Here is an 11,773-nt window from a genome sequence, read left to right on the forward strand (position 1 = left end):
GTCCTGCACTTCATGCTTGAGAGCTTGTTCCAAAATACAGCACACCACTCAAAGCAACAATTGCTTGCTTATCTGTAATTATATTAACAGAAATTTAAATCAATGTCTTAACTGATACGCAACTTGATATCCACATCAAGAATATTCTACTACTGTTGAAACTGCGATACAGCTTTGCAGTTGTTACGGTTTGAGAAAACCCGTAACAATTTATTGTCGTTCAGACAACTATTCTACCACCCGATGACCCCTCCCCACCTCTGAAGGGAAAGCAAGGAAACACGAGGGTTGAAATATAAATAGATTTAATAGGATAAGACTAAATAATTAACAGTAATACTAAAGAACCAGTATTAATCCTGATACTAATATGATATATACAAGAATTATGCTCAGCCAATGCTACCACCATTAGGAAGCTGTGCGCTCCCAGCCGTGGACAGCAAGTGTCGGACGCTGTGAGCACTACGGCTTTGGGAGGAAGGGAAGGGATCAGGGGTCCGGCGCCAGGGCAAGGGGTTTCTCTGGACCGCCGCCATCAAGGGAGAGAGAGACTATGCAGCCAACTTTCTAATTTATATTGAACGTGACGATGTTCACAGTATGAAATAACCCTGTTGGCCAGCCTGGGCCAAGCGCCTGGGTCTCACTCCTCCTCATCCCCGCACCTGGCAAGGCTCGAAAACACTGAGACCTTGAATCTCACAAAGCCTAGCTGGCTGTGAAGTAAATATTTTCACGAATTCAGACACTAGAGTCTTCTAAAAGTGCAGTTTTCCCCAGCAGTAGAAGAGAAATTAATCCTGTGTTGCTCAACCCAGGCCAGCAGTTAAAAATTTCCAAAACCACAAGTTGCAGTGGGCCTGCTGAAGCCAGGCGTCACTTGCTTCAGTAGATGTTGACTACACCGACCACTTTCAGCCCTGAAGGGATGACAGTTCTGTTAAAGGAATACGCTGTTCAAAGACGTCCACTGGGCATCCACTGTAAGCGACAGTTAAACTTAGTAGAGAACTTTGAAGCTGTTTGTTATACCTTTGTTCCAAAAGGATAAGCTACGTGCAATTTAAAGATCTCTGTGCGGTGGGTGACACCACCAGAGAATTACTGGGTAACAACAGAAATGCTATCTTTAACACCCTTTTCTTAAATTAAATTAAACAGAGGATATATACAAGTCAGAACTGCATGTCGATCCTAATTAATATTTTAAATGCACTGCTGAAATTGTTAGCATCTTTCAGAGTTTTTGAGACACTTTAAAACTTGAGCTTTTTCTTTCCTCTAAAAATCACATACTCTGTGTAAGAGAGCTTGTACTATCCCTACCGTTGCCAGCAATGCAGAGTTTTGAAGTGGAGAGATTAAACCTGTTTGCCCTGGTAAATCCAGCCGAAGCAGCTCGCGAGCCTACCACCCGGTTTCACCAGGAGAGGTGTTCACCACTGTCAGAGATCTGACAGCGGGGAGTGCTCCTGCGCCTCTACGGCGCCTGATCAAGGTCTGAAGCTGAAACTGCCAGCAAAGGAGCTCTCAGCAAGGCACTGCAGCATCTGAATGGGGGCGCATCTCCCTCCCTCCCATATCTGCAGGCAGCCTGTGACAATCTACTCAGTGAAACCCAAGTCACAGCCCGCCCACACAGGTCAAAACAGCTCCGCATTCCTGCCTCCTACTAATTCGTAAAGCTAGCTTAAGATTATTTTTCATTAGTAAGTCTTTTAAAAAAGTATTGACCATACTTTACTTACTGTATTTTGTATCACTACATGTATAAAAAAATGTACGTGCACACAGGTACACATGTATCATTCATACATACAGACACACAAAATTATATATACATTTATGTACATGAAAGGTTGCAGAGGGTATTTTCTCCATCACAGACGAATCTTTAAAGAGGATGGAATATTAGGAAAACTTTTGTGTCTTAATATAAAGTAAAAAATAAGTGTTCTCATTAGATACAGACAGAATTCTTTGACTGCATTTCCTCTTTTACATATAAAAGGTATACATTTAGATATGAGAATCCCTTCAGGAGGGAGAAAAAAAAGTGGCTTTTCATATTCAGTATGTCTTTCCTAAAATCGCTCCAGAAGAAAGTCTCCCAAGACAAACAGAAGAAATATACGTGTTTGTAGTGACAAATTTGAAAGTAAGCAAAATGAGTGCAGAAGTAAAAATCTACTGGAATTTATTCCACTTTTAAGGAAATAACTACAATTCCAAAATGTCCGTTACAGAAGAAACTGGAGTTTACGAAAGTGCAGTCTGCGTCACAAATGTCCTCTTTAGATATAGATATTATTGTGAGTTTCATTGGTTGTCAGTAACTTCTTCAAAATCTTTGTGCTTTCTGCTACATCCTAGGAAAAGGAAAAGATGATCAGCATTAGCTACGTTGGTGGTAACAAAACAAAACAAAAAAGCCTCACTGGCCTCTATTCCAATTTTTATTACTCTGAATACCAATTTGGTTAAAATACTAACTGTGAGCAAAACTCAGGTCTTCTGAATGAAGGTACCCAGAGACCGGATAAAGGCTCCAAATGCATTTACAGTCCAATCACAGGATGTGATTTGTTCATTTGTGTTCCTCCTCGCTTGTACGTGAGAGGAAGAGCCTGCATGTTGGCTGTTGTTTTCCTTCAGAGTTTAAACATTTACGTACTACTCTGATAGACTTATTTAGCAGACCAGTATAAGCTGTAATGAAAACTAACCTGCAATTCCCACATTTAAAGCTTAAATAAGTACTTCAATACACACAAACCTCTTCTGCCATTTGAATGTCAGTTCAATTGGCAAAACTGAGGGGAGTGTTTTGAACCAACTATACTTCACAATCAAAAACTTTTCAGAAAGAAGCAAAACATTCACTTTAGCAGCTATAACACCATGATTTCAGAGCTGCTTGATTAGTGCAAAACTGTTAAGGATCGTCTTTAGAAATTCAGTCTTCTAATTCCAGAAGGAAGTTATAGGTCAAAATAAATTTAAGAAGCTTTCCCTATTGCACAAGACAGGCAGACACAGTGCTAGCACAGAGCCGTATTGCATGTGAATGCACAATGTTAAAAAAAAAAAACCAACCAACCTTAAAGGTTTTAACACAAGACACTTCCAAAGAAAACTGCAGCTTAAACAATCACAAGAAATTACTCCCTGACATACTAATACCACTACAAGAGCCTGAAAAGTCAAAATGAAGTTTTGAGGGAAGCTGTAGATTCATTATTTCTAAGCAACTTATAAACAGCTGTAGTCACAGCAAGTACTGTACCAGAAATCACTGTCCTCTGCCAATACGGTCTGTACATTTCTGTATATTACATACATCAGCCTTCTCAGGTGGAATCCTCACAGGGGCACATCGACTGCAGAATGCAAGGGATGAAAACCAGACCACAAAAGACCAAAGCTCCCATTACTTTTTAAATATGAAATGTTACCTTGACTAAACTCCTTAGGATTTTAGAAGAAAGCAGAGGCTTGAACGCTTCAATCGTAACTGTGTCCAGCTTGATGACATCAGTGTAGCACTGATACAACACTGCAGGAATCTGCCATACTTGACAATAACTCAAAACTAAACACAAGTGAAACAAAAACATGCGTTACATTCAGCAGAGAAGGAATCTTAGTTCTGGGTATAGAATCACCATTTCTTCTGGCCAGAACTTCAAAAGCATGACAATTTATAAATTAACTACTCGGGATCCTGACTGCTAGACCAGCCATCCCTCATTCCTCAGGTAAACAAGAAAATAAACCACCAAAAATTAGTAAAATGCAGTTGGTATTTCTTCCCAGCAAATACCTTAACTAGAAATGGTATATTATTGATAAACAAAAATAATATGAGCTTCTGTTAAAAAAAAATATATACATATATCAAAACAAAACCCCCAAAAACCAACCAAACATAAAAACTCAAAACAAAGTGCAAACAAAAGAAACTTTTTGTAGAAAAATCATCCACTTTTAGCTCCTGCCAGACAAGCTTTTTCCTCATGATGCTACCACTAATTTGGTACTCTATAATGAAATGCCTCAGGTTTTTATTACATTACTGAATACATATTAATACTGAATTACATAATAAAACTGAATCTAACTTTTACATGAGGTCGAGCAGTAGCACTGTGAAAACCTACTTTACCTGTAATATGCAGAAAGATCTTTATAAGCCTCACGTTTGGATGCTCAGATGAAAGTAACTCTTAATAAAATATACTTAGTTCATAAGTGAAATGCCCCAAAAATTGCAATATACAAATATATATGAGGCTATACTGAAGAATCTGCTAGTACTTATGTCCCACACATAAGGGGTAAAAGGATTTCTGGGTGGTTTTGAAATTTGTCCCCATTTTACAAGGCAACACGTAAGATGTCAAACTGTTAGGAAATAATTTTCAAAAAGCTAACTTGTTAGCCGCTTCACATATTTAAGTAAAAATTCTAATTGCAATGGGATGCTCTTCAAAGTGAATTTTGTGTTGCCACCAGCAGCCTTGTAAGTAATTGGAATTGCAAAATACCAGCAGCAGGAAGATCTCGCACAATGTTAGGTTGTTCCAGCAGCGGGCAGCAGACTTGCTCTTTGAATTCTTTTGTCTTCAAGGCTTTCAGAAACGGAGATGGAAGTGTTAAAGTGGATTCCTGAGTTTTGTAATCAGCTACGGGACACGTTGAAAGGATGGTTACTTGCAAGCCCTCCTTTCGCATGCAGCCAAAAACCTGAAATAAAAATGTTAGTACATAAGCAAAATTTATCTTCTCACAATAACATTATGTAACCACAGAGGTTCATTTCAATTTCAGTGCAGATGGCAAATGGCAGTTTAGTTCAGGTTTGCAGGACTAACTAAATTTGAATCACAACCTTCAGGTAGAAATTTCATGTGCGCTGCTCTTGGGATGGAGATAAAAAAACCAAAAGAACAGCTAATGTATTTACTAAGCCTATGGATTTTCTTGAGAAGCTTTAGGTTTTCAGCATTTTCTATTCACCTGCAAATATATTAAGACTTACTATTTTTACTAATGGCAATCATAGAAAGAAAAAGGACTCCAAATAAAACCAGGCTGCTTATGACAGGAAGGCAGCTTGATAAGCTGCAAGACATTTGAAATTCAAGTTGTGCTCCTCAGATATTCTACAGTACTTTAAAAGAGACTTCATTTTAAATACTTGGATTTTACTTAATTATATTCAAGTTGAGTTGAAAACTGAAAAAGAGAACCTTAATTTTTCTATGGTTTTCCTAAAATTCAAAGAAACAAGTTTCAAAAACATCGTACAAAACATACTTCTGGATCCATTGCAGGCTGTCACAAAACACCTTTCAACAGCTTTCCGTTGTTTTTAAAGGATGTATGTCAAAATGAAGAGAAGCACAATAAACCTGCACCCTGCCTTTACATTGTCCTCTTCAGATTTATGATCAATAAGGAACTAGAGAATTTGGTAAACATTACAGAAACCTGCCTGTTTCTGTATATGGTACCAATCACAGAAGGGAAACTGACTGTGCCTTCACATCAGCATGCTTTATCACTGTAATATAAAACTGACATAATTTTTCAGAAGCACATGTATTTTCAATTTACAGTATATTTACTTTGTTAGAAACACTGGCTGGGGTGCATTACTGTGCAACTTTAGTCTGTATGTTCTCACTCTGTCAGTAATCACTTACTGAGAAAACACATACAGAAGTAAAAATCTGACTCGTGGAGACCGTGAAGATGCTCAGTGAACCAGAATTTACAAAGCATGCAGAACAGGTCTGCAACTCACACTAAAAGCAGAAGATTACCAGCACAATATTTCTGCTGTACATTTAAAAATACCAGTAACAATGAAGTCTAAAAATACTCAAGAACACTGACTTGGTAAAACTGTACACTCCTGCTGTTCATAAACACCCACACTTGAAATAACACATATGTGCCAACAGCTGGAAAAACACAAACAGAGAAGACAGCAAAACCACAACCATCTTTCTTTTGTAATCCCCTTTTAAATGAAGTGCAAAATCACATGGAATACAGCAAAACCAAAATGTTTTAGGTCTCAGGATTTCTAACCTTTGAAGGGAACCATTACTTCCCATCAAAGTGAATTAAACTCTTCAACAAGCCACGGAACTACAAAGGGCTAGTTTTACACAAACTTGGGTCTGAAATCCCTGTATCCCTCAGTGAAGTTACCCTGGTTTTCCATCCTCTTTGCCTTCCCATAACCCTTCTGGCTCCCTCACACGGAGGTGCTCGTTTTTTCTCCCTCGCAACCAAGAAAACCTTCTCAGGCGCTGTCAGGGCCAGCTGGCAGGCCAGACTGAGCAGGTATCACTCAGCAGACACATTGCTTTTTATCTCACTCTTTTTTTACCCCCAGCCACAGCCTTACACAACTTCAGCCTAACGTAACAGCTTTAGAATCTCTGCTTGTTCATCTGATCAGCAGAGATTTAAAGGCAGGCAGACTAGCAGACAGACAGCAAGACAATATAAGCCATACTTCCTTGAGACTAAGCAGCGACCCAAATCCATAAAGAAAATCAACAGCTAGAACATTCTCCTCATATCTTTATCTTATTAAAATCAACATGATGATATTGAGAGGGACCTGAGTGACACAGCAGCGTTCGTGTACCTGAAAGATGCTGGGGTAAGGCACTTGGCATACTATGTCCATGAATAAATAGGATAGATACTGCTTTGGAGGCACCTTCCTTTAGAGTCCCTCCTTGTGAAAGGAACAGAACACACCCACTCATAAAGATGTCATCCACCATGAGTTTCGTAACAGGTTTGTCTGGTGATCCCTTGGCAGCCAGACAAATGCAGCTATGTTATTATTTTTAAGGAAGTATTCTTCCAGAGCTGAAATACAGCTGAATTAAGCCATAGAAAATTTAAGCAAAAGAGGAAAATGGTTTGGAAAGTAGTTAAGTGCAACAAAATTGACAGTGTCCAAAAGAAGTAATTGCACAAAGTTGGTAAGTTACAGCAGGTAACTGTAGGAAGGTATTCTTAGAGAGGAATTTCACAGAATCTGCAGATAGTAAATTTGTTTATTGAATGCTTAAGAAAAGAAAGCTGAAGGGAAAGCAGTTACTTACAATGCTGTCGTGTTTAGAGTATCAGAGAGGAAGAGGCACTCGCACCACGTTGAAGATCCCCACCCCTAAGATTTCATTGCTGTCCTGGTTTCAGCAGGGACAGAGTTAATTTTCTTTCTACTAGCTGCTCTGTTTTGCATTTAGTATGAGAATAATTTGATAACACATATTGTTTTAGCTGTTGCTAAGTGATGTTTACATTGGTCAAGGACTTTTTCAGCTTCCCATAGAAGCTGAGAGGGAGCACAGACAGGACAAGCTGGCCAAAGGAATATTCCATACCATAGACGCCATGCTCAGTATATAAATGGGGGTTAGCCAGGGAGCAGGGATCTGTGATCACTGCTCAGGACAGGACGGGCAACCCACCATCAGGTGGTGAGATCGACTTGTGTTGTACCACTTTATTTTGTATATTGTTTTACCATTACTATTATTTTCCTTTTCTATTACTGTTCTATTAAACTGTCTTTATCTCAACCCACAAGGTTATTTTTTTCCCCCCTCTCCTTTTCTCACTCTTCTCTCTGCCCTACCGGGGCAGGGGTGGGGTGGGATGGAATGAGTGAGCGGCTGCATGGTCCTTGCTGCTGGCTGGGGTTTAACCACGACAATTGCTCAATTTGTTCTCTTGCCAGTTTTACCTTTTCAAGCCACTGGAACTGTTGATCCTCAGCAACGTAGCAACTGCACTGGCACAACAAAACCTTAAAGAAAAAAAAAGGTTGCGTAAGTGGTGGTTTAAAGAGCACAACAACAGCTCATAATCACGTGTAAAGATGATGCGACTGCAGCGAACGACTTGTTCAGTTTTCTTCAACTCTATTTCAACAAGAACTTTTCCACTGACAACTGATGTGAAGCAACGAGGCTGTCATACACCATCTTTGCTCTGAACTTCACACGCCAGAACTTCAAATAGTTTTACTGAGCATAATGGCCATTCAGATTTTTGATGAGAATAACCCAGAATACTGCAGCTTTAATGTTTTATTTGTTCTGGGCAGTGGTGGATGAAGGTTGCTTTTTTTTTCCAGAAAGCGAAAATACAGCGTAACTCATGCATAAGTCACTTACTGTTGGATCTGATATTAATCGGTAGAACAAACAGAAAGAATCTGTTGGGAGGACATTTGTTGTGCTGGATGTTCGACACCACTCATTCCACAGCTTCACAACTCCAACTACTTCCCAACATACCGAATCCAGAATAAAAGACGACAGGAAAGCTGCAAAAAACAATAAATACTGTTAATTTACAAAGAATAATATCTCTGTTCTACAAATAAACACCCAAAATAAATTAATTACTTCTTTGCCATCTGAAGTTAAAAAAATCCTTTATTTTTATCAACACACATTTATTGACCAAATCCAGCAAAGATCGAGAACGTGAGTAACCTCACCTTATCTAGACTTAGAAAGATAAAAAGCAGTTCTACATATAAAGATCCCTAATATCAAATACACGTATTATTCGGAATTATATCACTATGGCCAACTTTAATTCCTTTAGTATACATTAAGGATTTAAATATTAAGTCTCCAACACTTCTTGACATACCAGATATTACAGATTTCTAAAAAACATAAATCCCTGAATCAGCAAGGCAGAACTATTACAGTGGCTCTAGGAAGCCGAGACAAGAGCATGCATGACTTCATAGCAAAAAGAGATCCTAAATCACGTGTTCGTAAATCAAATTCCTATCAAAAGTTAAAGAGAAGATAGATCTAAAATATCTGTAACTATTTTTCAAGGAAAGACACAAACAAAGAAAAAACGAGTTAGCAAAGTTAACTTAGATATCATCTAAATATCATCTAGATGTGACCTAAATGTAAAGACGACTTAAACCTTCTTTATACACACAGGGAAAGAGCTATTAAAAAACTCAAAGACTTTGGTAAGCGTGTGTGGGAAGGGGAGAGGGTGTTTCAAGACTCTAGGTTTAACGAGTAAATAACCACCTCGAAAGAGGTCATTTTGGACATGTGGGGAATTAAAATGTGAAAAAGAGACCAACTGATTCCTTGTAAAATAAAATAAATAAAATCACTGTTCATTAGAAATTAAAGCAATTACAGCGTACTGACCCATAATTTTACATCTTTGGCAGATCCCTATTTTAAAACACTAAACTACACTGAGCAACTTGCTACTACTAGGAGGAGACTTTTGCCAATTAACAAACAACCCAGGGGAATCTACCAAACAAAAATCAGATAAAGGAAGAGGAGGGTTAGAATCACAGAATGTGTTGGGTTGGAAGGGACCTTTAAAGGTCATCTAGTCCAACCCCCCTGCAGTGAGCAGGGACATCTTTAACTAGATCAGGTTGCTCAGAGCTCCATCAAGCCTGGCCTTGAATGTCTCCAGGGATGATGCCTCCACCACCTCCCTGGGCAACCTGTTCCAGTGCCTCACCACTCTTACCGTAAAGAATTTCTTCCTAATATCTAATCTAAATCTACCCTCCTTCAGTTTGAAACCGTTACCCCTTGTCCTATCATTACATTCCCTGATAAGGAGTCCCTCCCCATCTCTCCTGTAGACCCCTTTAGGTACTAGAAGGACTCTTTAAGGTCTCCCTAGAGCCTTCTCTTCTCCAGGCTGAACAGCCCCAGTTCTCTCAGCCCGTCCTCATAGGAGAGGTGCTCCAGCCCTCTCATCATCTTCGTGGCCCTCTGTTGGACCCGTTCCAACAGGTCCATGTCCTTCTTGTGCTGAGGACTCCAGAGCTGGACACAGCACTCCAGGTGGGGTCTCACCAGAGCAGAGTAGAGGGACAGAATCACCCGTTGTCACAACTAAAATCCAGAGCCAAAACATACAACACTTCTGCCCCTCAACTGAAAAGTATCATTTTACCACGACGCGACAGGAGGAATAAGCAGCTGTAACAAAACCTGTGTTTTACATGTGCAGACGAACTTTGTCTTCCTCTGGAGAGCCCAGCTGCCCCAGGGTTAAACTCTGCTCCCTAAAGGAAGAGCTGGACACAGTCTTTGGGTCGTTCTTCAGAGACCAACGTTACAACAGACTGTGGCAAGGGGAGCGTCCCGGCAGACGGACACCTTCTCCCGCCTTCTCCATTTGAGCTATTTTAGAGTCTCGGTCGGCTTGTTTTTGCAGCTCGCGTCGCCTACCTGCAGCGTTACGTCCTATGGCTACTATAAACTTAGAGCACACGAAGGGCTCGTCGGCACAGCTTTCCGTAGTCGCGCCCGACTTCAAGGTCCAGAGGATGTCGATCTCCCTGGAAAAAGACGCGGAGGGAAGGTGGAGCAGCGCTTCCCCCAACCCCGCTCTACCTGTCCCGGCCCAGGACCGGGTCCCGGCGGCCCCCGGGTGTCCGCGAGGGAGGCCTCACGGCAGCGACGAGGCGAGGGCCCGGGTTAGGCCCCCGTAGGGCCGCTTACCTTTTCTTCTCCAGCTCCCTGCGGATCTCCCGGTCCTCGGGCGTCTCCTCCCGGGCCTCCTCCTCATCGTCCACGCCGGCGCGGGACGGGGCCACCACCACCTCCCCGAAGAAGGTCGCCATGGCCGCCGCCCCGCCGCTCTCACCGCGCCTGCGCACCGACACGCTCCGCTTCGCCGGCGACACCGAGCTCCGCCCCGCCCGCTGAGCACAGAGCGGAGACCGCCTCACTGGCTGCTGCCGCCGCCGCCGGGCCGCCCGGAACGGCCGCTTCGACTGACGGGAGCCCGGGGGAGGGGGGGCTCGACAGCTAAGCTGTCCCGTCTCGCTGTGCGGCTTCTCCCGGCCTCCCGCCGGGAAGAGGAGCGGGGCGACGGCGGGGACCAGAGCGGAGGTGCGCAAATTCACACGCCGCAGCGACCCGACAGGGTTATGTATGGCTTTACTTAGGTCTGCTTCTACACGTACGGCGTAAAAGTCTTTTAATATTAAAGAATTTGATTCTCCTGCTTTTAGTATTTCCTCTCTCACTACCCCACATTCGTGTCCTGCTTTAAAGCAAGCAAACAAAACCACCCCCGCTTACAAATGTGTCACGTTAAGTGGCTTTATTTAAAGGTATTACTTTTACAGGTATACTACACATCACTGTACTTCCCTGAGCACAGATAGACCAAATAAAGAATGCTGGACTGATTAAAATTATCAGGAAAACAAAAGAACTGCTTTCCACAAGGCTTCAAAGAGCCAGTTCTGGAAACAGGAAGCATTAAATTAATAAAAAAAAAAATAAAAATCAAACTCTCAGAGGGTGAAAAAGTCCCTTTCCAGTTCAGTCATTTCTCCTCCTCCTGGCTCTTTGGAATCTGTCTGTATGTACAAAAGAGCACTTGCTTTGCTTAGAAAAGAAAGCGTTAGGGTCCCTATGCCAGCAATTCCCTCTGGGATGTATGGATACAGAGGCCCGAGCTTTCACCATGGCATGCGTGAGGGCAGTACAGCAGAGAATACAGTAGCTGAAAAAGGGTGAAAAAGAAAACTCTTTTTAAATCTAGGCCTGAATTAGGAGTACGAATTTACCAGCCTACTCTTGGCTGTTTAAACTTAATAAAAACTCTGACGTTCACTTAAGAGCCATTAGACCAGTATTTATTCCTATAGCGGAGGTGATGCTCCATAGAACATTGATCATAAGCAGCTGCTGAACAATGC

The 11,773-nt window shown here is 41.6% G+C and overlaps 1 protein-coding gene across 2 annotated transcripts; it reads right to left on the minus strand.

Moving 5' to 3' along the window:
- Positions 1 to 288: 288 nt before the first annotated feature.
- On the minus strand, positions 289 to 10,978 carry PSMG1 (proteasome assembly chaperone 1). Of its 2 annotated transcripts, XM_074602256.1 has the most exons (7): positions 10,563 to 10,978; positions 10,290 to 10,399; positions 8,217 to 8,368; positions 7,784 to 7,846; positions 4,551 to 4,749; positions 3,459 to 3,595; positions 289 to 2,372 (listed from the first exon to the last, which is right to left on the minus strand). In XM_074602256.1, exons 1-7 carry the CDS (start codon positions 10,682 to 10,684, stop codon positions 2,298 to 2,300), a joined length of 858 nt encoding a protein of 285 aa, XP_074458357.1. In that variant the 5' UTR covers positions 10,685 to 10,978; the 3' UTR covers positions 289 to 2,297. The 2 variants fall into 2 exon arrangements, with proteins under 2 accessions (XP_074458357.1, XP_074458348.1); XM_074602247.1 differs by lacking the exon at positions 10,290 to 10,399 and having other exon boundaries at positions 10,563 to 10,755.
- Positions 10,979 to 11,773: the final 795 nt, after the last annotated feature.

Source organism: Larus michahellis, chromosome 1 (genome assembly GCF_964199755.1).
Source record: "Larus michahellis chromosome 1, bLarMic1.1, whole genome shotgun sequence".
Taxonomy (NCBI): Eukaryota; Metazoa; Chordata; class Aves; order Charadriiformes; family Laridae; genus Larus; species Larus michahellis.

What these genes read in the sequence shown, in the direction of transcription:
- PSMG1 (XM_074602256.1), bottom strand. Translation starts at nt 10,684, where the DNA reads ATGGCGACCTTCTTCGGGGAGGTGGTGGTGGCCCCGTCCCGCGCCGGC. An exon ending in GCGAGATCTTCCTGCTGCTG is followed by an intron (nt 3,596 to 4,550) that starts GTATTTTGCAAT and finishes ACTTGTGTTTAG; the next exon opens with TTTTGAGTTATTGTCAAGTA. An exon ending in TCCTAAGGAGTTTAGTCAAG is followed by an intron (nt 2,373 to 3,458) that starts GTAACATTTCAT and finishes TCCTTTTCCTAG; the next exon opens with GATGTAGCAGAAAGCACAAA.